The following is a 25328-nucleotide window of genomic DNA, read 5'->3' as shown; positions in this document are numbered from 1 at the left end:
AGCTATAATGACTTAGATTTCAGAAGATAAAGTAAGCCTGGAACTTGTTTGGAAACTGAAAATTCTTTCTCACAGTCCTGTCAGTTTGTTTCTAGTGAGAGTTGGCTGTTGTATATTTAGGTTGTTATAAACGAAAGATCTAGGGTAGATGAGTGAGTAGGTGGCAACTGCTTGGTTTTCTTTTAGCCTATGTTTTTGTCGAATTGAGCAGTGTATAAATTAGACACCATGAGCAAGTGCAATTTATCTCGTTTGCAGCACTGGTTCAACATCAGTCAATGTAATCCCTCTATCAACAGCCGTTTTCGTCTTCTTGAGCTGCCATACAAAATACCATAGTCTGGGTGGCTTAAACAACAGGCATTTATTTCTTACAGTTCTGGAGCCTGGGAAGTCCAAGATCAGTGTGCTAGCAGATTTGTTCCTGGCTTACAGACAGTGGTCTTCTCACTGTTCACAATGACGGAGAGAGTGAGAGCTCTGGTCTCTCTTCCTCTGTTCATAAGGACTCATCCCATCGTGGGTGTGTTACACTCATGACATCATTTAGCCCCGATTACTTCCCATAGGATTCCTGTCTCCAGATACTATCATGTTGGGGGTTAAAGCTTCAACATATGAATTTTGGGGACACAAACATTTTGTCTATAATGAAAGGTTGAATAAGAAAAATTATATGATCATGTCAACAGATGAAGAGAAAGCATTTGATGAAATCTAACACTCATTTGTGGTTAAAAAATACTCTCAGCAAACTAAGAATTGAGAACTTTCTCAACATGATAAAAGAGTATCTACAAAAAACCTACAGCTAATGTACTGAATGGTGGAAGACTGAATGCTTTCTTCTAAGATAAGGAATAAGACAAATATGTCTGCTTTTACCACTCGTATTCAATGTAGTGCTACAGATTCTAGCTACCGCAACAAGGCAAGAAGAAATAAAAGTCATACGAATTGAAAAAGAAGAAATAACACTGTCCCTGTTTGTAGATGACCTGATTTTCTACATAGAAAATACCAAGGAATCTATTTTAAAAATTCCTAAAACAGGAGGGTTCAGCAAACTTATAAGATATAAGACTAACACTAAACTTGTAAGATATAAGACTAACAGTTAGTATATAGCAATGCAACTAATTTTTAGTTGCATTGCTATATACTAACTCTGAATTTGTGGAGATGGAAATGAAAAACAATACTGTTTATTTCCAAAGGAAAGGAAATACTTTGGTATAAATTTAACAAACTATGTACAGGATCTGAAAAATTACAAAATGCGGATGAAAGAAATCAAAGGAGGCCTAAATAACCGGAGATGCATACATATCGTGTTCATAGTTAGAAGACAGCATAGTAAAGATGATCATTCTCTCCAAATTGGTTTAGAAGTTTAATGCAATTCCTACTAAAATCCCAGCAAAGATTTTCGCACATGTACACAAGCTATTCTAAAATGTATGTGGAAAAGCATAGATCCTAGAATAGCTAAAACAAAATAGAACGGGAGGAATCTTTGTACTTGATATTAAGGCGAACTATATAGTACAGTATTGGGGAGAGTGTATTAGTGGAGGGATTGACACAGATCAATAGAACAGAATAGAGAACCCAGAAATAGACCCACACAAATACGTCCAACTGCTTTTTCTCAAAGGTGCAAAAAGAACTAAAAAAACCCTCAACAATTGATTTCGGAGCAATTGGATGTTCATAGGTTAAAAAAAATTAACTTTGACCTAGACCCACCACCTTATACAAAAATTAACTCAAAATGGGCCATGGCCTTAAATGTAAAATGTAAAATTATGAAACTTAAAAAAAAACATAAGAGAAAATCTCAGGCTCTAGGACTAGGCAAAAAGTTAGACTTGGCACCTAAAACATAATCCATAAAGGGAAAACTTGATAGATTAGATCTCATCAGAATTTGCTCTGTGAACAGCTGTTAAGAAGATGAAAAGACAGTCTGGGAGAAAGTATTTGCAAACCACATATTTGACAAAGGATTCATATCTAGAACATATAAAGAGCTTTCAAAATTTAACACTAAAATAACAAACAATTTTCCAATTAGAAAATGGGCAAAAGACATGAAGAGACATTTCACCGAAGAGCATGTATAGATGGCAAATAAGCAAATGAAAAAATGTTCAACATCATTAAGCATTGGGTAAATGAAAATTAAAACCACAGTGAAATATCACTACATCTATCAGAATGGCTAAAATAAAAAAATAGTGACTACATTAAATGCTGACAAGGATGTGGAGAAACTGGATTGCTCATATATGTCACTGGTAGGAACAATAAATGATCACAGCCACTCTGGAAAATAGTTTGGCAGTTTGTTTTTTTTAATAAAACTAAATATGCAACTACTGTATGACTCAGCAGTTGCACTCTTGGACATTTATCCAAGAGAAATGAAAACTTACAAAGAAATGTTTATAGCACCCTTATTTGCAATAGCCAAAGACTGAAAATGACCCAGCTGCCCTGCAATGAAGGAAGAGTTATATTATGGTATGGTATGCAGAACTATTCAGCAATAAAAAGGAACAAACTATTGACATATGCAAGGTTCCATGTATGTGACCTTGAGAAAATGAGAGAAATGGCAAACATTTGTGTTTTCTCAGGGGTTAGGGATGGGGGTGGGAGACAGGCGAGGGAGGGAGGTTGGATGTACCTGTAAAGGGGCAACGGGAGGGATCCTTGGTGATAGAATTGTCGTGTCTTGACTGTATCAGTGTCTAAATCCTGATTCTGATATTGTACTGTAGTTTTGCAAGACGTTATAATTGGAGAAAACTAAGCGAAGGATTATTTCTTAAAACTACATGTAAATCTAGTTACCTCTAAGTAAAAGGTTTAATTTTAAAAAATTACAAAGAGAAGGTAGGAATAACAAAATGCTTTAATTAAAAGCTATTTGTGTCCTAAGGGCCACAATTTACAGCCTCAGCCTAAGGCCAACCCAGGACAGGAGTCCCAGGTTCTTGGAGTTAGGCTTGTGCAGCTCTGCAACCAACATCTGTGCCTCCCTCTACCCCAGTCAGTGAAGTGGCACCCCAGAAGCCTGAATCCCTCTGGTTTTTCCATTAACTTGATTCTGGTAGTGTGTCTCTGGTGTTCTTATGCCCTGCGAAGCTTGTATCCCCCACCCTAACACCTTCATGCTTTGGAGTAATACTCCTAAGTGCCCCATCTGGGCTATTCTGCTGTCAAGAAGGAGCAGTGATTATCCCTGGGAAAGTCTGTAGGACATGTGAGTGGGCACTGAGCTGGCAAGGGCAGTGACCTTGTTTATATCAGCTTTGAATTGACAGTATTTAGCCTGGCACTCAATCAATAAATGTTTATCAAGTAAATTACACCTACTGCTTTGACTACAGAAGAAAATTCTTGCATGCACATGCGGTAGTTCTTTCAGAATACAGATCTGTGCCGCAGAGAAAAGGGAGCTGCTTCTGTTAAAGCAAACCCCAGAATCTACAAAGCTTTGGACCAGGAAGAAGGCTTTCGGAGTGAAAGGGAGGTCAGACCAGCTTCCACTCTGTCCCTGGGCACTGGGCTTTCCCTGAGTGGCTTTCCCACTTTGCGGACCACACCTGACCCCAGAATGAACAGCTTCACTTTAAGACAGAGGAGGCTTTACCCTGAAGTTGATGGAGTTTTGGCTTCAGGGCCCTTCCTTGCCCTGGCCCCTTTCAATGCCCCTAACCTAATTTTGTAATCTTTATCTTAAGGAAAGACTCCAACATTGTATGTGTTTCAGGTCTCATGAAATTTGCATTTACCCTTGGATAAGTTTCCTTCGTAGAAGAGACCCCAGCTCTGGGTTCTCTTAGCATAACTGAGCTACACTGAAACTCTCCCAAATTCTAGATACTAAGAGTTACAAACAAGAAAGAGACAAAGACAACATAAGCATAAAAAAAGCAATGCAATACAAATATGAGTTTCTTCTCTAATAGCTAGCTTTGTCCCAGCACTTGCAAGCTCTGGGAGACAGCTGGGTTCCTCACCTCCCAGCACTGAGCCTTCATTCACATAGAGATGCCTTGTATTGGTTCATCACATAAAAACTGGTGATAACATGTGCTTTGAATTGACACCGCCCTAGTTCAAATATCATTGTACTGCTTAGTAGCTGTGTGTTTGAACAAGTTATTGCACCTCTATGGCTCAGTTTCCACATCTGTAAAATGGAGCAACAATGACAGCTACCTTAAAAGTGCCAGGTTATGATGCAGTAATCCAAAATCTCAGACGCTTAAAGTTTTTTAAGGTTTATTTCTTGCTCATTTCGTATCTCCATTGCAGGTCAATGAGGTTGGGTGGGAGAGAGGCTCCACCCATCATGACTCTCACTCGGGACCAGAGTGATAGAGCCTCTGCCGTTTGGAATATTGTCTGTTGGTGCCAGTGTGGCAGTGGAAGGGAAGGTGGAAATTTGCCCATTGGCTCTAAAATGCTTCAGCCTTAAACTGATACATCACACACTCATTTCATTGGCCAGAGCAAGGTGTGTGGCAATACCTGCTTTCAGAGAGGTTGAGAAGTACTCTCCTCCCATACGCTCGGAAGCAAAGGGTGTGGGAACGGTCCCGTGTTTGTCACATGCATCTTAGGGTGATCGAGAAGACTCAATGATATAATGAAGTGCCTAGAAGATTGCTTGGTTTTGTAAGGGCTCAGTACGTGTTAGCTGTTATTACTGGGAAACCTGAGACTCCAAGAATATGAAAACTTAAATAGAGGATTTTCTACTAAATTGTCAACTATAAAAGTTGACCCCACACGCAAAATAGATAAATTGGACTTCATAAAAACTAAAAATTTTTTGTGTATCACAGGATGCTATCGACAGAGTGAAAAGGCAACCCCACAGAATGGGAGAAAATATTTGCAAATCATATATCTGACAAAGGATTAATATCCAGAATATATAAAGAACTCTAACAACTCAACAAGAAAACAACTAAAATTTTAAAGTCAACGAAGGACTTGAATAGGTATTTCTCTAAAGATATACAAATGGTCAATAAGCACAGGACAGGATGTTCAACCTCACTAGTCATTAGGGGAATTTAAATCAAAATCAGGATGAGATACCACCTTAGACCTATAGGATGGCTATTATCAAATAGAACAAAACAAAACAGAAAATAACATATGTTGGCAAGGATATGAAGAAGTTGTAACCCTTATGCTTTGCTGGTGGGAATGTAAAATGATACAAACACTGTGAAAAATGATATGGTGGGTCCTCAAAAACTTAAACAGAATTTCCATGTATTACAGCAATTCCACTTCTAGGTATATACTCAAAAGAAGTGAAAGCAGGGATTTGAACAGATGTTTGCACAGCCATGTTCTATAGCATTATTTACAATAGCTGAAAGGTGGAAGCAACCAACATGTCCAATAACAGATTAATGGATAAGTAAAATATCGTGTATAGATAAAATGGTTATGCTGCAGTAACACAATTTTTCAGCCTTAAAATGACCTATATTACTCAGCCTTACAAAAGAATGAAATTCTGATACATGCTATAACATAGATGAACCTTGAAGATATTTTGCTAAGATATTTTGCTAAGAAATAAACCAGACACAAAAGGACAAATATTGTATGATTCCACTTACATGAAGTATCTAGAATAGGCAAATTCATAGAGACAGAAGTAGAATAGAGGTTAGCAGGGGTCAAGAGGAAGCGGGGATAGGAAGTCATTGTTTAATGGATACAGAGATTCTATATGGGATGATGTAAAAGTCTGGAAATGGATAGTGGTGATGGTTGCACAACATTGTGACTATACTTAATGCCACTGAATTGTACACTTAAAAATGGTTAAAATGATAAATTTTATGTTTTGCATACTTTACTACAATAAATCATTTGGTCATAAAAATGACTGAAGAAGCAGAAAATTTAAATAGTCTGATTAGGAACATGAGTAAAGATGTAACCTTTAAAAAAGCACCAGGGCCAAATAGTTTCACAGCCCTGTTTCACATTTTAACAAAAACAACAACAAAAAAATAACAATTACAATGTTATTTAAACTATCGTAAAGCACAGAATAAAATAGAAGGCTAGATTCGTTTCATGAAACCAGTACAACCTTAAAACTGAGAGCAGGTAAATATAAATCAGAGAGAGAAAAAGAGATAATACAAGAACTATAATCTTAATTATGAATATCAGTATAAAAATTCTTAATAACATTCCTTAAAAGAATACAGCAGTTATCAGAATAATACTGTGACCAAGTGGAGTCTGATCCAGGAATGCAAAGATAGTTCCATAATTCACTATACCAATAAATTAAAGGAGAGAAACACATGATTATATTAACAGCTCCTGAAAAGGCAGTGATTCTTAATAAAAACCAGAAAACAAAAGAAGACAGTCCTTCCCTCCAAAATATGTGCCACTTGTGTTTTACTTGTATTACAACCATAGTTCATCATGCACTGGACTGCCATGCTTTGTTATGTCAGTGTGTCAACCCATTGAAAATGTCGCTAAAACAAATAAGTAATGGGGATGTGGTGTACGGCATAGGGAATATAGTCAATAATATTGTGGTAGCCTTGTATGGTGTCAGATGGTTGCTGGACTTATGGTGATAACTTCTTTAGCTATATAAATGTAGAATAACTGTGGTATACATCTGAAACCAATATTGCATGTTAGCTACATTTTAATAAAAATCTTTAAGAAAAACGAAAATATATTCTAAGCAGCTTCCTGTGAAGAGCGTGGGTGCCCTTAACTGATGCTTTATCACCTAGGGATGGATGCTCTATAGTAACTAAGGGAATCCTTCACAGCCATTTAAGTTGCTTGAAATATTCCGGTCCTTCTTGTTGGTGGACCTTTCTAGGAGCAAGCCCTACTCTGGCAGTTACTGGATCACCTCAGAAGGAATTCGTTGTTAATTAAGTCATTATATCTGAATCCCTAACAATACATATCTCATATCGTCTCTCCAAATTATTTATGATTATTAGGATCCCCAAAGTAAGACTTAGAGAAGCATCATGAAACTTTTTGGCACAGGAAACTTACCCTTTTAACAGAGGAGACTGTTGTTTTACAGGACAGTCTCAGTACCCCTGCCCATTCGTGATTTGACTCTTGACCCTCAGTGCAGGAATTTTACATCTGCTCCCATTACATTTTGTCTTGTTAAAAATAGCCTGTTCTTCCAATCTGAGATTGTCCTGAATCTTGATTTTTGTCATCCAAGGAATTTACTCCCTCGTTACTTCTTGTCAACTATAGTCAGATTCAGATGCGATGTGTCAGTCATCCAGGTAGACAGGTAAACAAAATACATTTCCAACAAAGAAAGAAAGCTCTCAAGGTTTTTTAAACTGTAACTTTTTTAAAATGTAAAGTTTTATTTTTCTCACTTTCCTTTGATCTGTGGCACTTTTCCTTTGCCCGTTTTCTTCTGAATGTCTTTATAACTTTGTCTTCATTGAATCGAGCTTGAGAACTTTTGAAGTGTTTGACCCAAATCTACATGATTCCGGGCACTTGAGACTCTGGTAATACTGTACATGATAAGAGAGCCTGGGGGGCACCTAAAAACATTGGCAGGAGTCTTCTACCGTTTAAAACCTAAATGAGCATCCAAGCGACCAGGGTTCTAGCTATATGTCGTTTTGCTACAGATAAGATTCGAGATCTTGAGAAATCATTGAACTCCTGTTTTCCTTACTGTCCTCAACCAAATTAAAAATTCAAAGACCCTATTCAATCTGAATATTATATTGTTTCTAAAATATGTACCATTCTTATTTTACTAGTGTTACAACGTTCCTCCTTCTACATCTCTCCTATTTTCTTAATGCTACAGCTAATATAGACAGACATTATTTGCCTCAAAAAAGACTGCACAACCCTGATCTACTGTATTTCCCATGATCTCTGAAGAAAGGAATTGCTGTCATTTTGAAATTATTAAACTAATCTAACCTAAATTCTTCCTGTTAATCTGTTTTCCCTTGTGGGTCACATCTATGCCGCTGCCCTCCTTGAGATGGTTAAATTGAGCTAATGGTCTCAATTCCTTCATCTTCCTTTTACCCCGTGTCTCTGTGTGACCTTGGGTAGAAGTATATCATTAAACGATGATGGCGTTCAAGGAATGGCTAAGCACGAGCACCCTTCCTTCTCACTCTGTCACTCCAGGCAGCTGCCCTGAGGAGAATCCGGCTCCTCATTCATGGGGCAGGCGTTGTTGGTCTGAAAGGCCTGCCCTTTAGCAAGGAGGGTCAGAGACCCCTAAGCAAGCGAAAGGAACTGTGACCCAACCTCTGAGTCTTGGCTAGAGTAATGAGTGACCAGGTCACTTCCCGGGGCTCCCAGGTCCCCTAGAGTCAGTGGGAGGAGTCTTTCTAGGCTTGTTTCTGTGGGTTGTGGTTCTTAAATGACCCCTGGTCCCACACCCTGGGGCTCGTCCCCTCCCTAGGGAGGTCTGTCCCTTGTAAATACTTCAGTCTACCTGCAAGTGTCCAGTGAGAAGAGTTAAGTGCCATATCCGAACACATGCTGGGAACAAAACACCCCCACTTCCTTTCAGGCTGTATTTTAAGCTGGTTACCTTTGACTGGGGTCTCCTGTCATCCTCTTTGGCAGCAAATCTTCATCTGAACAGGAATCCTACCCCTGGAATATTCCCTGACAGAGCCCGCCCCTCCAGGTGGGAGTTGGCCTCTTCACAATGAGTAGCGGGGAACATTTGTTCTGTGTTCCCTTATGATCATCTGTGTGTAATTCATGGGTCACCCCCCCTTGAACGGGACTTGATGTTCTCATGCAGCAGTTCTGCCGGAAGTCGGGACCCACAAGGGCTCAACCTGCCAGAACAAAGCAGCACCCCAGACTAGAGCTTCACAGTTGTTGACTTTTGTGGTTGTTGCCTGGCAACATCTCAAGGCCCTTCGCTATTTTGTTCCCTGGAAGTGCACAGGCTCTGAGTCTCTGCCTCTCCCTGGTTGGATCAAGGGAGATGTGCAAGCCCATCCGCCCACCCCTGCGGGTCTCAGGCGTCCAGGGCAAGTTGGCAGAACCAGCACTTTTAAAGGGACCAAGGCAGGAGTTCATAACCTCTGGCTGCACATTAGAATCACCTGGAACTTTAAAAATGCCCACAACAGACCCTACCCTAGGCTGGTAAAATTCAACCCTTTGGTGATAAAGTTCGAGATTTAAAAAAAAATTTTTTCAGGTGACTGTAATGTGCAACAGAGTTGAAAACCAGTGGTTTCTGTCACTAGCTCTCACAATGTGGCCCCATGCTAGCAGCATCTGCTCCTCCTGGAAACTTGTTAGAAATGCAAATTATGTCTCTACATCAGACCTACCGAATCAGAAACTCTGGAAGTGTGTCTGTTAACAAGCCCTCTAGCAGATTCTGCTGCCTGATAAAGTTTGAGAACCTCTGGTTTAAGGCATAATAATGCTGAAAGCAAGATCGTTTTATGTGACCTGTGAATATAACTACATCAATATAATAAAAGCATCAATAGAAAAGATGTACTGAAAAAGATTAATAATAATAGTTTTATTGGGTGATAGTATTACAGGTGATTTGCTTTTATCTTCTGCATTTTTAGTAATGTCATTATGTCACTTATATACTCTTTTAAGATACCAGAAGCTCTATTCCCAGATTGTGGTGATGCGGTGTCTTAGTGTTTTGTACTGACAGGTGCAGATGAGAGCATCACAAAGAATGTAGTGAGAGGAATGACTCTTGCTTGGACATGCCCAACAAGGCAGGTTTCACTCGAGGGCCTGTAGCTGCTCCGAGGATAATTACCCTGGCCCCTTTTCATCCTACCCTGTGGCTCTCAGCTGGGGTCACTCATTAGAATCACCTGGGGGAGGTTGTATTGCATATGATGCCTGGGCTCCACCACAGAGTTGAGGCAGAACTTCTGGAGGCGGGGCTCAGGCATTAGTATAGGCGGATAGACTGGTAAACCTCTCTCCGTCTTTGAGATTCCAAGCACCTTCAGAGGTCAGCATCTGGGAGTCTTGGGAACTTCCTGAGAGTGAGACACAGAGCCCCTCTGCCAGGGGACAGGCTCACCCCCACAGCACAAGCTGGCAGCAGGTAGAGTGGAAAGGAGTGTCAGACCATTGGGGCTGGGGTCCGACAGCTTAGGAGTGAATCCAGACTCGAGGTACCTGCTGTATGACATGGAACAAGTGACAGAGTCTATCCATACCTCTGTTTCTTCATCTGTAAAATGGACTTAATAATAGTGCCTACCTCATGGGGTCATCGGGAGGACTGAATGATACTAATATGTGTAAAATTCTTAGGGTAGTGCCGACCATGTAGTAAGAATCCTTTAAATGTTAACTGCTCCTGTCTCTTGCTCTTGTCATTATTATTGGTCACCCTGGGCCCACCAGAGCCTGGGTTGAGTTGGGTTGAACTGGTTTTTAAGGACAACTGGGATGGGACCCAGAAAAAATTGATGCTTCTAAAACATCTTCCTCCTTTCACGCATAGTACATAGTTTTTTCTCCTATTCCCATTTCTTTCACTGGCCGATCCTAAGGGCGTGGAGGTGAGTGAGAGCAGTTGCACCCTTGAGTCTAAGTCATTCAAAGACCCCACTAAGGATCAGTTTTGATTCGTTCCCTCACACTTAAGGTGTTCCTGCCTTTCCCATTAGTCAGGTAGGACCTTGGAGTACACCTGTGTGCTCGGCAGGAGCAGCTGTTCCCCTTAGTAGCTCCACATTTGTTTTTCATTACAGAATGTTCTGGAAAACCAAATGCATTTGTGCTTTCTTGCTCTCCTCCTTTGGTGCATGGTGATGGGTGTGTGTGTGTGTGTCATCTAAGGGGCTTGGTCTTGTATTAGGAAAGCCCAGGGGACAGGAGTGGACAGCTTTAGGTGCAGTGAGAAACTGGTTATTACTGCCTTGGCTGCTGCTGTGCCGATGCCAGAAAAGAAGCCAGACACGTGAAGTGAACACTGAGCCTCTTCTTAGAAGCCCCAGTGTCACTCTTGCAGTCGCTCAAATGCTCGTGAAGCCCCCAAGATGCCTGCACCTCCTCTCAGGGGCCGGAGCATCCCAGAACTTGAAGTCGGAAGCCACCCCACGCTCTCCATGTCTCTGAGGTGAAGCCTGGGACTGTGGGGTTTGCTGCAGTGTCCCTCCCTGGCAGCCTCAGCCTGCCCTGTGGTGGAGGAACACTGGAACCTGTTTGATGTGCCCTCCAGCGCCCCCTATCCCATAGTCAACTTGCTTCATCATTCCCTGAAGGCACAATCCACTCTCAGAAGGGTCACAGCCTAGTTAGCAGAAGCCAGCACCCAGGGCGGCACTCAAAACAATGTGGCAGTTTCCTAAAAGGGAACTGAAGTGCTGCGGGGGTGGAGAGAAGGCCAGGAACATTTCTTTTGGGAGAACTGAGGAAGGGTGTTCCCAGTAAGGAAGGTCCTTCCAGCAGAGACATGGAGACTCGGTACCGTGGACCGTGTTTCAAAAATGAAAGTGGGCGAGTGGCTCAGGACTGGCTGCTGGTAGGTACCTTGACCCTGCTGCTAGGGCCCATCTGGCTATCTGAGTGATTCGAGGTCCAAATCTTTGCCCGGGTCATTTTGCCTTAGAAAATATGTCACTGGTCTTTTTGCGAAGCCCAAGGTGTGGGGGTGTCAAGGAGGAGAGGGAACAGTAGGGGTGCTTTCTGGGCTGAGGACACATGTTAGAGGGTTATCTCATTTATCCTATTTCATGCCCTTAGGGTGGGGAGCGGAGGCCATCTCTATTTTACAGACAAGAAAACAGGCTTAGGAGAGTGTAGTGCACAAAAACTCACAGGTGCTATTAGTCAGAGCTGGGATTTAAACGAGGCTCGTCTGGCCCCGACACCTCTGGCCTTTCCTTTCTCCGCAAAGGGGATCCTCTGCTGACTTTGGATTAGGAAGGTGCCTCAAGTCCAGGGCCATCCTGTCAGGTAACTTACAGTTTATGAAGCGCCCTGCAGATGTGACCAGGTCGGAACCATAGCGGTATTTCCTCCTCCTGACTTCTGATTGTTTGTGTTTACTTGGACAAACATTTTTGCCTCCTTGGGCCTCACTTCCCACCAGTAACATCTAGTAGCTAACGAGGAGGTTCCCCAGGGCTCTCCTGACCCCAACACCCAGTGACTCTTTGGCGTGGGGCGTCTTTTCTAGCCTCTCTCCGGGCAACTTCTCCCCATCATGCTCTGTATTTTCCAGTTGCTTAAAAGCGCTTATTCCACGATCCTCATCCCTCTCCTCACACATGTAATAAACTTCCCTATGTTTAGAATGCCTTAGAAATTTTGCGAAGGTCACTTATCTGATATCCTTGACAAGGACGCGTGATGACAGATGAAGCCTGGGACCAGGTCAGTGAGTGGGACCCAGTTATTCTGATCCATTTGATCAGCTGTGGACATTTCATTTAAAGAATCAAGGTTAAGTAGCATGCGCTGAGCACATTTGCCAGCCAAGGAAAGTCACTTCTCATTTCAGACGTTGCCTTTTTATGAAGACGTTTTATGGCCCACTTTCTCGGGAGTAACTTTTTCTTATTTAAGAATTCTAATTTTAAAGTGAGCTCTGACCTCTTTCCAGAGTCTTTCTAGTGCTTTGATTGCATTTCATGGGTAGAAATTAAGATCCTTTATTGTCTATTTTCCTCCGGCTAGTTAGCTGTGGCAGACTGGTACTTTATTGAGATCATAAATGGGTTTATCTTGCTAGAATATCAATAAAGGTCTTTGGAAGTTTTATTGAGATGCTAAAAAGGACTTAAGTCCGCATCAGACTCTTATTCCTCAGGGTATATTTCAGTATGGCTCAGGGCCCTGGTGAAATGATGTTTAAAAATGGGGTGGAAATAATGTCTTCAGAGATTCTGAGGGAGAAAGCAAAGGGGACATAATGTCTCCTTTGAAAATGGAGAATTCAGAGTTTGGCAAGGTCAGTTCTCTCGATAGAAGTTGACTTATATTCTGGATGTCACCCTCAGTGTCCTACCTTAGGAGCCACATGCTTAGGGCAGTTGAAGGAAAGGGTCATCTCAAAGAGCCAACAACAGGGCTAATAAGGCTTCTCGGGTGCCCAAGGAGATGCTCACACAATTGTGTTTCGCAAAGCACTGGAAACAACCTGCGTGCCCATCAGTAGGAGAATGGGTGAACGATGAATAAATGAATTGGAACTGCATGTGACGATATAAAAAAAAAAAATCTGAAAAATACAATGGACAAATAATTGCCAAATGATGATAAGAGTTGAATACTATTTATGTAAGGTTTGAAGCTAAGTATTCGTTTTGTTCGGGCCTCTGTGTAATGTTCTAAAACTTGGCAAACACATAGGTGAGAAGAACAATGTTTACACATTGTTCGTGGCTGCAAACATGCAGTAAAGTATAATAAAAGGCAAAGGAATGATAAATACCAAATTTTAGGAGTGGTTACCTGTGGGTTTGGAGGGGAAATGGAATCTGGGAGGTTTTCACAAAGAATAGCTATGGTTTTTCTAATGTTTTCTTAAAGAGATTAGTGAGCACATGCATTTTAAAATATTATCTTTTTGAATAGCTGACATATTTTCTAATTTAAAAATTTATTTTTAAAAGGGGGAAAACGAGTTCTCATCAGTTTGTCGAGCAATTTCAATTTTGGGTAATTACTAACCAGATTTTGGTGGGTCTGATTAACTGGACCTTTTGTTCTCCTATCTCTTGCCCCATCAGATTTAGTGTGGCCACTTCATCATCCCTGAGTGTTAGCACCAGGGGGAAATAAGAAAAAACATAAAACCCCTCATTCTCCTACTCATTAATTTGATGAGTGGGGAGTAGAAATTATGCACGAAAGGAAATCTTCATATTTTGAGCATATTTTGTTCATTGATTACAGTGCTAATAGCCAAAGTTAACTGAGATAAACTTGAATTCTGAGTAAATCCATAAGACACTCCTGCCAAACCGAAGCAGGGGAGTGGGGGGTGGTGCCTCTGTGCAGCCTTGCTCCAGGGGTGTGGTTTTGATATCCTGTTTTGAAATCGGTGTTTACTTTGCATTAACAGCATGGCCGGACCCCTCTGCATCTTGCTGCCAATAAGGGCCATCTTTCTGTGGTTCAGATCTTGCTGAAGGCTGGCTGCGACCTCGATGTCCAGGATGATGTGAGTAGAAGCCATCCTTCTATCAGTGGATGGGTTGTCAGGGGAGCTTGTCCGCCTAGAAATCCACAACACAGCCTGTAACCAGCTATGAGGTGGGAGGATATTAGATGCTCTCCAGCACTTTTTATCTCCATCTCGGTCCCCATGATGGGAAGAACTTCCTCTTGAAGACCTGCTCTGGGACCCATCCTCAATTAAAGTTTGGGAGTGTGGGGTGTTTTTTCTCATCACGGTTCATTTCCTATTTAGTATCATTCAAGTACAGAACCTCAGAGGGCATTTTACCTGTGTTCTTTCTCAGTATGAAGGAGCACACCACTCACTCACTCACTCTATGGGCAAGCCCTGATGGAAATGTGTGTTGCTGATCAAGCTTACTCATGGAAAAAAGATGGGGCTTAAAAACTTAATTCTATTCCTCTTCTCACCTCTATTTTAGTCAGTGTACATATAGTTTAAAATAACATATTCAAAGAAAATAAAATTGATCTCATGAAATCTAAGAAAAAGAAAGCTTCCAGAAAAAAATCATTCTGGTGCTCTACCATTATTAACACTCAGCTTCTGAGTCTCTTCATTCAGATTATCTAAAGAGAGACTCCAGTTGGCTTCTTTGGGGTGGGGTGATTCCTGAGCCAATCAGCAGTGGTGGGTGGGGTCATGTGATACCTGGGGTGCCCTATTAGATCTTTGGGAAAGGTGACTTCTTTAAGAAGCAGATATAGAAAGGGTTACATGAATTGTCCTGCAATTAACCATTAGGAAAAAGTCCTGTGATAATGTGATTGGAAACTTTTTCTAATTCTGTTTCTAATTCTAATTTGTGTGGTAGTACTCTAAGAAGTAAGCACTTTTGTGAGAAACGGAATCTAGGAGAGTTTGCACTTATAACCTCTTCCAGGTTCACCTTTAATAACTGTGATTACAGAGTGTTCTCAAATTTCAGACCCTCAGGTATGCGAGGGTGTGTGTTACCAAGTGCTTCTAGTTTTCTTTGGGCCTCTGTAATGTTCTAAAACTTGGCACACACACAAGTGAGAATCTCATAGCCATGTCAGCATTTACAAAGAAATAACTAAATATGTCTTTGTACTATGATGGGCAGAAGGCTGTCCAGGGTCATTCATAAATCTCTGGTTATATTTGGAACTTGTTGGGTCATCAAGAATGTCATTTCCGAAAGATGCTGATTTAGCTTTAAGCTATTGATTTCTACCTTGGGTCATAATACTTCTTTATTTTCCTGTGCTGTAGCCATCATAACATTCCCAATTCTATTATATCCTTAGATGACAAGAACAAATATACAGGGGGAGAGAAGAGATTTGACCACAGAAAAGGCAGGGCGTGGAGTTGCCAGTGCACACATGTTGAGATACATCTGGTCTTCTCTTTGCATAATTAAAGCCCTTGCTGCCACTGTGGCAAGGCTGCAGTGACAGGCATGCTAACCTATCTCAACTCAGTACTCCTGCCTGAGGTCTGAGTGTCACTGTGTTCTTATGCAGCAGATGCCCTGCTGACTTCGTAAAAATACTGCTGTTTATATCAGACAAGACAGAAAGATAAACAGGCAGGAGTTCTCACAAGGTAATCAAGGGGAGTCATGTCAACATAGCCATGTCAGCAGAAGGAAAGCCAGCTCTATTTTTAACAGAAACACCTTTCAGTTATCAGAATTAGTATTTATTTTCTTGTATCTTTCTACCTTAAACAGATAATGCTTCTGTTTAAGTACATTGCTTAAACAGAACATTGCTTCTCTCAGATATCTTACAGTACATTGCTTCTCTCAAATATCTTAAAACAAAACAAAATAAGAACACAGCAACAAAACAGTGTAAAAACAGGTGAGAATGGAGAAGGTGGAATGGATCTTCACTAGTTCTGGAGTAATGCATTTGCCAGAATATGGTTCATATCTGTCTATATGTATTTACCATGCTTGTTGATGATCAACCTTGAAACTTATGCAAGAATTTGAGGAAGAAAACTCTTTATGGGTGTTCTTTAAAGAAGCTGGGAGAGTCTTTATTGGAAAAACAAATCATTTCAGAAGTTACCTGTTTTGGATGATGGGTAGAAATAGAGAATGTTAATGTTATGAAGCATTTACCCCTAACTTCATATTCTGCAGATACTGTTCTTTATGTCATGTTAAAGACTGAGAATTAGTTGAAGAATGACATCCAGTGGCCTGGAGTGGGATTATTATGAATTTGAACCTGTGGAAACCAGTTCTTTAGAATATGCGACTCCAGGAGCAAATTCCCTCTTGCTTCCCGCCAATCCCGTCAACTCTCACTGGAGCTCTAATGCCATCTCTGATTGGTCAATGAGCAATCACACAGCCCCCACCTCAGAAATAGTCCAGGACCCTGTGGCCACGATAAAAGACATGAAAGAAGAAAAAAATAAGAAAAACCAGAGAAGAAAGGCTAGGAAGAACCCTAGAAGATCAGAGACAGAAAAAGAGGTCAGCAGCTTGCTTTGTGCACCTAGCCTGTCTTGAGCTTCCTTGCAGCATGGCTGCCTGTGTCACCTGGGAGGGATCCCTCCTAAAGGGCATGTTCCACCCTTGCATGACTGGGGTTTATTCCATGAGCTTAGCTTTGGAATCTGCCCCGTAGTATGGTCACTCTTTTTTTTTTTTTTGCCACATAGGGAATACTAAAAGTATTTCAGAACAAAGATTTAGACCTCAGAGATTCTAAACCTCTTAAAATCGCAAAGTAAAAACCAATGTCTTAGAGAAATTGAGAGCTGACACTTCATGTACTTTGCAAACAGGTCAACATGTTCTCAAAGTGCCAAACTGCTGGTTCTTCAAGATTCCAGCTGCAGCATTTTCCCTTCTGCATTTTTGCAGTTAATCATTCAGCAACTGCTTTTTGGGCCCTCAATGACCACGGCACTGTGCTAAACCACTCAGCTTGATGACACTATGAAGAGGCAGCCCCAACCCCACAGAGGCACCTGATCTTTTTAAGGCTTGTCCTAGGTTAATTGACTTCACAGATTGGAAACGGCTAGGAATGAGTGCAAAGAACCTTGGCAATTTGAATTCTGGCCTAACCATGCTACCCCGAATTATTAGCTGGTTATCCTAGGCTAGGCCCTGAACTGCCCTGGGCCTTTTTTTTTTTTTAAATCAATAAAATGAGAGAATTAGATGCTGTGGCACTTGGAGTATAGTAGGGTGTCAATAAATATTCACAGGATAAATAATGAGTAAATGCTGTTAAGTGTGCTGTACTTCTCCCAGCTTTTTTATTTTTTTAAATTTCTCCAAAGTTTCAGAATTTCGTGTTTAATTTAAATCATACGGAAATAAGGATTACATCAAAGTTGCTGATTGGGCCTGTTAATAAGTATTGAGGACACATTTTGTTCTTTTCTGTGTCATATTTCAAAGAAGAAATATTTTGACAGTAGATTTTAATTTTATGGGAGGACAAATCGATTCACAGGTAACTGACCCTTTCCCAGTCGAGGGTCTGAAGTCATCCTGTTGGGTTCTGGGGAAGAATAGCGCTGAGATAAGTAGCCTGCTGCCTATGCATTTTGGGTCTTTCAGAGCCTTCATTTCTGTTTTTGGTAACTGAAGGGTGGCTGGCTGGTTTTTATATGCCACAAGTGTCTCACTCAGGCCTCCAGAACCACCCCATCTAGTATTAATGAAACTTATGGTCTATTATGGTCTAGTTAAAGGACAGCCACTTATGGTGGAGATGGGCTGACTTTGGCCCTCATAGCAGTGTTTATCCGACCGATGAAGCAAGGATCTAGGCTCTGAGGGTGGGTAAAGATGGAGGGGGAGCTGTTGCCTGGACACAGGCAGTGCAGCTGAAAGTTTTCTGCAGAGAAAGAGATGCAGGCAACTCCTGTGCCTGTTGGCTGAGGACAATTTGTGTTCTACTTCAGCCTCACACAAGTTGTTAAATTTCTTTGAGTCTTGATAATCCATCTGGAAATTGACTCCTAGGGGCTGAACTAAAAGTTAGACTTAGCTTCTTAAATTGAGCTAGAGTTTCACAAGGGAAGGTTATCTCGAGGGAAGTAAATACAGTAGATTCATGCTGAAAGCGAGTAATAAATAATGGTGACATTCTGGCTCCAAAGCTGCCGTAGTTACTGATTTAGTGGCAGTTTGTGAAACATGATAAAACATTTGGCCTAAAGCAAGCCTCAGGGTAGACTGTGCCCTAATGATCAGAGGTCCTTTGTGTGATGACTTGTGTAGCAAGAGTGGCTGATACGACCCATGTGTCTGGGGCTTGTCATTCACACTTTATGTACATTGTCGACAGAGTGGTTAAATTTTGTATGTAAAAAGGTTGTTCTGATTGGTCCAAGGAGTGCTAGCGTGCCAGCAGTTTGTGGGATTGTTAAAAGGCCTCTGATCATTAAAAATCTGACCAAGTCAGTATTTACCCTGAAACTTGCTGAGAACAGAGCACCATCTTACTCATCAGGTCGGTAATAAAAAATTGCACTTGAGATTCGTTTTGGGAAAACCCATCACCATTCTGATAGGGAGATGGGCAGTCTTGGAAATTCTTACGGAAGTTTTAAAAAGTTAAGACTTGGGCAATTTCTTGTTTGGGCATTAAGTATACCTCATCTGGAAGCATTTCATAAGATATTTGAAATAGGTGTGTAATGGCTTGGCACACCCCGGCAGCTGCTGATCCAGTGGTTACGCTCTTCTGCCTGCATGCCACGTAAAAAGGGTCCACTTTGAATAAAGGGTCTGGGAAAGTGGAGAAAACCAAGTCTAAACCTAATTTATAATGGGAATAATAGCTTAGGATGCCAAGGGTAGGGTTGGTGATAGAAATGCTGCAGGCAGTGGACAAAGTCATGGTAACGGATGTCTTGACCCATCATTGCAGAAACCTCTTAAATTCTGTGAATGAACAGTGAAAAAAGATTCTGAGACATGGACAGTTTCATTACTGGTATATTGTTATAACTTAGACTTTTAATAAATAGCATTTTCCCTTGATGCTAAAAATCAAGTGTTCTATATAAAAAGTAGGTATTAAAAAGTATAAGGAAGAAAATAAAAATCACTTCTTGTAGGTTTTTAGAGGGAGATTATTTTTAACTTTAAGAAAGTAAATTTGAGTTTTAAGTGATACTAAGTACTTTATTGTTGTGATAAAATGTACATAACAAAATTTACCATTTTAACAATACAATTCGGTGGCAATAAGTACATTCACATTGTTATGCAATCATCGCCATCATCCATCTCCAGAACTTTTTTTCCAATTAAGTGCTTTTAAAGTGCACTGTTGTTTGTTAAAGATTCCAGGGAGTTTAGTAAGTAGAATCAGCACTTCATTAGGGTTACTCATAGATAGCCACGCATCCCTCTGAAAGATTTCCGTTTTCTGTTTTATAATAGTCTCTCTTCTCTTCGGATGAGGACCTGGGATGCCCCAGGGTATATGCCCTTTGCCCCACTGGTGCTCCACCAGGAAACTTCATTTACGCACCACTCTTGCCAGCCAAATCATGGAACCCAAGAAGGGAAGGGAGGGCCCTTGCAGATCATCCCCCACTCCCTTTACAGCTGAAGGACCTGAGGCACATCGAGGTGACGGGTGTCTCCTAAGGCTGTGCCTGACTCATGTCTCCTGACCCCCTTGCCCTGTGCTCCTTCTTTCTCACCAGAAAATTTTCATACCGATCACCCACCTCCCCATTCCAACCTGGACCCCAGGCTGGTCTTGATATGACTTGATTTGACTTCCTGAGTGCATGTCAGATAAGGTATATGCTCTTAGCAACTTCAGAACTCTCTCGTTACAGTCTTGACCATCTTACCTCTGGGAACATTTAGTCCTTCTCTCAAATGCAATTAGAGGAGAGTTAAGTTCCCTTTGGCGCCCTGACGGAGAAAGAGAAGGTCTACAGTTCCAGGGATCTGATCGCAGGGAAGAGGGTCGAATGCAGCATAAATCAGTGATGGTGTTGTCATGAAACATCAGAAGAGGCTTCTTAGAGATGTGCAGTGATAGCTTGCCATCCCTGGAGTCCTCAGCTGTCATGGCATAAACCCCTGCATTGCTCTTGGCCAGTACAAGTCAGTCAACAAATATACACCTGCCATCAAATCATGAGTGCTGCTCACTGACATAGCTGGATGATAATTTCTCTGAAAGCAGGGAAGGAAAGGTCTCAGTAGGATGTGAAGGCTCCAGACATTGTTGATATAACTGCACAGCAGCACACACAGCCCTGCTGTCAGACCCACTCTTCAGATAGATAGTCATAGTCCAGCCAAACAGTGCCACGCCCTAGGCAGCAGGTGAATGCTTGACCCTTATTCTGAGCACAGCGCTGTGGCCAAGGGCTATTCTGCAGTTGGCTTAAGATTCTCACTGAACGAAATTGCTCTGCCTGGCATGCATTATCTACTAACCAGACTGCAAAGTGCGCCTAGGCCACAGTGACCAGTCTGCTTCATGTGGGAGATGGCCTGTGTCAGTGGGTGGGCAAGTGAATGCTGCGGGGGTGACGGGGAGAGCTGACCCCTGTTCCTGCCTTTGTGTCATTCTGCAGGGGGATCAGACCGCCTTGCACCGGGCCACAGTGGTGGGGAACACCGAGGTCATTGCAGCGCTTATCCAGGAGGGCTGTGCCCTGGACCGACAAGACAAGGTGAAGTGGGACCACTTGCAAGATGTTATCTTTCCTGAGTCTTATCACCCATGATTTAACATGATGAAATCTGCCCAAATTTACTTTGAAAGAGTATCTGATATCCCAGTAATTAAAAAAAAAAAATCCCCTCCCCTTCCCCTCATCTTTGGAAGAGTAGGCAACCACATAAATATAACTAGTAAAGAAATAAAAGTCTAGAAGTAATGACTTGTGGAGGCTGGATGGGGGAAGGCGTGTGTGCCACACCTCCACTCCCCAGACTGTTTCCTTTTTCTTTTGATAAGTGAGCAAATTTTTAAAACTATATTGAAAGAAAAAAAAAATAAGCAAAATCAATTCCTTAAGAAATCCCAATAATATATTGATATATATTAACCCAATATTTTTAAATTGTCAAACGATATTAAAACATGGAACTTTGCAGATAAGTATAATTCAGTCTGTTTACTTTAAAAAAAAAAAATCCCCTCCCCTTCCCCTCTTCTTTGGAAGAGTAGGCAACCACATAAATATAACTAGTAAAGAAATAAAAGTCTAGAAGTAATGACTTGTGGAGGCTGGATGGGGGAAGGCGTGTGTGCCACACCTCCACTCCCCAGACTGTTTCCTTTTTATTTTGATAAGTGAGCAAATTTTTAAAACTATATTGAAAGAAAAAAAAAAAATAAGCAAAATCAATTCCTTAAGAAATCCCAATAATATATTGATATATATTAACCCAATATTTTTAAATTGTCAAACGATATTAAAACATGGAACTTTGCAGATAAGTATAATTCAGTCTGTTTACTTTTTAAACAACTTTTTATTAACATATATATATACAGAAAAGTGCACAGATACTTACTAAGTGCAGCTCAGTGAGTTTTCACTGCCTGAGCACATCTGTGTGAGCACCCAGATCAAGCAGCAGATTGTTGCTAGCACCCTGGTACCCGCTTCCAGTCACTTTCCCTTCTGCTTCCAGGTTGGTGCAGTCAGTCTCACTGGCTGGGGCCGCACATTGCCACGCCCATTCCCAGCATGCCCCACTCCCTGGCTTTAGATACCATGAGCTTTGAGACCCCTAGACTTCTCCTTGTGGGTGTCAGCAGCATTAGGCCTTGTCTCTTGATGTGGGTGAGTGAAAGTCTAAACCAGACCCTAGATGTAACTGGAGAATTCACCTGTCCTGCCCCCAGCTGACTGTCCTGCAGCCTGGCCTGGAACAGTGTGGAGAGCATTACTACCTCTCCTCCCTGGCTCCCCTCTCCAAACCCCTTCCCTTCATGCCCAACCCACTCAATTCATTGAACTTAATATTTCTTTTTTAAAATAATAAGCAAATACAAGCTATATTTAATTGGCTGCTTTTTTATTTAAAAGCCACATATTGAAGACATTTATTTTTCTTATTTGCAAATCACTGTTTCTTAGTGCCTGCTCATTTGTTTGGGGCCTTGAAGCTTTTGGATTAAGCTGAGTGAGATTAAAATTTGGGGAAGAAAAAGGGGAGAATCTACCTATCTGGTCCTTGGGCCCTGAGATTTATGAAGCTGGATTCTTCATTTGCCCAATCTTTGTAGGTTTCTGTCTGGGTCCAGGAGCAGAGCAGAGCCCAAGGGGTGATGAGGGTGGGAAGAAATGGACGTCATTCCTGACGTTGCTTCCTGTTAAATGTGGCTGTGCCTTTCTCAGCTGGGGTTCCCAGAGAGATTTAAGTCCGAATGCTGAAGGCATCCATTGTACATCATGAATCCAGGATGCATCTAGAACGGTACTGTTATGTACCATTTCTGGGAGAATGGAGAAACTGGCCACTCAAGTCATTTTCTGGGCTCTGTGGTTCAGATGAGAAACCCCAATTGCATAGGGCCCAGAGGTGTGCCCTAAAAACACACTCTGACCTACTATGGTGGGACGAGTGAGGTCTTGGGTAACGTGCTTCCTCCCTGTGTGTGTGCTCCTCAGGACGGGAATACGGCTCTGCACGAAGCGTCCTGGCATGGTTTTAGCCAGTCCGTCAAGCTCCTCGTTAAAGCAGGAGCCAACGTGCTTGCCAAGAACAAGGTGAGGCTGGCGGGTGCTGGAACACCTCATTCTCAGGTGAGGATGGCTGCGGGCCTCCTCCCTGTGACAGGAGCCTCCTCTCACAGAACAGAGCGCCCAGGGGAGTGCGTGGCACCTGTCCAGGGACGTGGAAGCTTGGACCGTCTTAGTGAGCTTGGTCTGTGGGGAGTGAGACAACCCACTGGAGCGGCTTTGGTGTCCTTTGAACTCTCCCGGTTCTCACTGCTTTTCCATTGGTGTTTAGTGTGGTTGTCCTAATGAAGACAGGGAATGGACAATATAGCTTTTCCTTCCTTTTTTCTTCTGTCTCCCCTTTCCAGTCACTTGTCACATCTCATCGCTCTCGCATCTGTCCTTCTCCTTCTATGCCCCATTATTAATGTGTCCTGGGATTATTTCAGAAGCCCCACAGCAGACTGACCAGCTTGTCCAGTCCCTTCTGTCTTGTTCCTTCTCCGCTCAGAAACCTTCCACGAAGCTCCTCAGCCATACGCTGTCTCGGGGCCTCCCCGGGTCGGCCTCAGCCTACATCTGGAGCCTCTTCGCTATGCCTTTCCTAGCACGTGCCCCCTGTGCTGTCAGCTTTGGCTCACAGTCCCCTCTGCTGCCCACGCCTTAGCGGTAGTCTGCTCCTCTGCTCCGCATTTCTGTCTGTAGGACCTCCAATCCAGCCTCCCAGGACAGTGGCCTCTCCCTGAAGGCCCATGGAGCTGTTTCCTGCTGTGCTCCCTGGGCTCTGCACACAGCTTTGTGCTGTCATTTACTGGTTACATATTTCTCATGGTTCCCTCCTGGGTCAAGAGCTTGAGGGAGAGAAGGAAGCCATGCATCGTAATATCTCCAGTAATACCTGGCTCACTGCTGGGCCGGCTGGTGGATGCTCCATATCTTTGAAGTGGTGCGTGGTTTGAAACATGAGTTGTTAAGTTTATACCAACTCTGGGAAGTAGGCGGTTACCAGTGAATGAGTAGGGAAGCCTAAGTTAGGAGCCAGTACAGTCCTTGACTAAGACACATGATTCGTTTGTGACACAGTTAGGGTTGTAAACTAGCCCAGGTCTGTCTGCTCCACCACACTGCCTCCTATTCTGTGCAGGGCCCCCCAAATATTGTGGAAAGCCTTAAGTTCTCTCGACAGCACAGGCTGTTGGAAGCACAGGTGAGGTGCCATCCCAGGAGAGGGACTGGTATGTTCTGCACCAGCCACAGTCTCTGGGGAAACCTCTAGAAAGGTTCTTCTTTTTCTTTTTCCAGCTTTATTGAGATATAACTGACAAATTATAAGATATTTAAAATGATTTGATATACATATATTTTGTGAAAGGATTCCCACCATCAGGTTATTTAACATAACCATCACTTCACATATTTACCTTTGTTTATTTAGTAATAATTCTACTCTTAGTAAAGTTCAGCTATACGATAGTGTTGTCAACTGTAGATCCTCACACCCTGTATACTTTATAACTAAAAGTTTGTACCCTTTTACCAACTTTCCCCTTTTCTTCCACCCCCTCCTCACCCCCATTCCCTGGCAACTACTTTTCTACTCTGTTCCTCTGAGTTGAACTTTTTTTGTTTTTAAGATTCCACATAGAAGTGATATCATTTAATATTTGTCTTTCTCTGCCTGGCTTATTTCACTTAGCATAATTCTCTCCAGGTTCATCTGTGTTGTTGGAAATGACAGGATTTTTCTTTTTTAAGGTTGAATAACATTCCATTGTATAACAAATGTACTTCTTAGCAAGTTTAGCGGTCCGTCTGGGAAATCAGTACTCATTACTCAGGGTGGGGAAAACACCTGTTATTTTATCTACCTAGGTCACATTTTTTTTTAATGTCAGGTATTGAGGTACAGTTGCTATACAGTAAAGTTCATCCTTCTTATACTGTTCTGTGAGTTTTGACAAATGTATAAAATTGTGTAACTACCACCACAATCAACATACAGAATGTTTCCATCGCCCCAAAAAGTTCCTTTGTGCCCTTTGGTGGTGGTCTCCCTCCACCCACCCACTTCCAGCTCCTGGCAGCCACTGATTTGTTTTGTTTTTTTGCCAGAATATCATCTAAATGGAATCATATAACTTGCAGCCTTTTGCGTCTGACTTCTTTCACTTAGCATAATGCTTTTAAGATTCCTCCGTGTTGTTACATGTGGGATTAGTTCATTTCTTTTTGTTGCTGAGTAATATTCCGTTGTATGATGTACCATATATGGTTTATTCTAACCATGGTTTTTCATTTTCTTCATCCAGATGCTTTTCGGCATAATTGATATTGTCTCATTCGCACAGTAAATTTTAGTATGCTACATTTCTGGAACCATCAGATTTCTTTAATTTCACTCATTTATTCAACACATATTTAATGACTC

General features: G+C 41.9%; 1 protein-coding gene across 4 annotated transcripts in view; it reads left to right on the top strand.

Annotated features, from left to right (window-relative positions):
- Positions 1 to 25328, top strand: part of ANKRD6 (ankyrin repeat domain 6) — a 72807-nt gene that overhangs the window by 22447 nt on the left and 25032 nt on the right. For 3 of the 4 annotated variants that reach the window (XM_006926306.2, XM_006926308.2, XM_006926307.2), the window contains 3 exons: positions 14126 to 14224; positions 20798 to 20896; positions 22850 to 22948. In XM_006926306.2, the coding sequence (XP_006926368.1) occupies positions 14126 to 14224; positions 20798 to 20896; positions 22850 to 22948 (297 nt within the window). The remainder of the gene's footprint in view (positions 1 to 14125; positions 14225 to 20797; positions 20897 to 22849; positions 22949 to 25328) is intronic. The other variant, XM_006926309.2, reaches the window with a different exon arrangement.

The sequence above is a fragment of the Pteropus alecto genome, unplaced genomic scaffold (assembly GCF_000325575.1).
Source record: "Pteropus alecto unplaced genomic scaffold, ASM32557v1 scaffold7, whole genome shotgun sequence".
Lineage (NCBI taxonomy): Eukaryota > Metazoa > Chordata > Mammalia > Chiroptera > Pteropodidae > Pteropus > Pteropus alecto.
The sequence above is the reverse complement of the archived record's forward strand: the minus strand, read 5'-3'. Positions and strand labels throughout refer to the sequence as shown.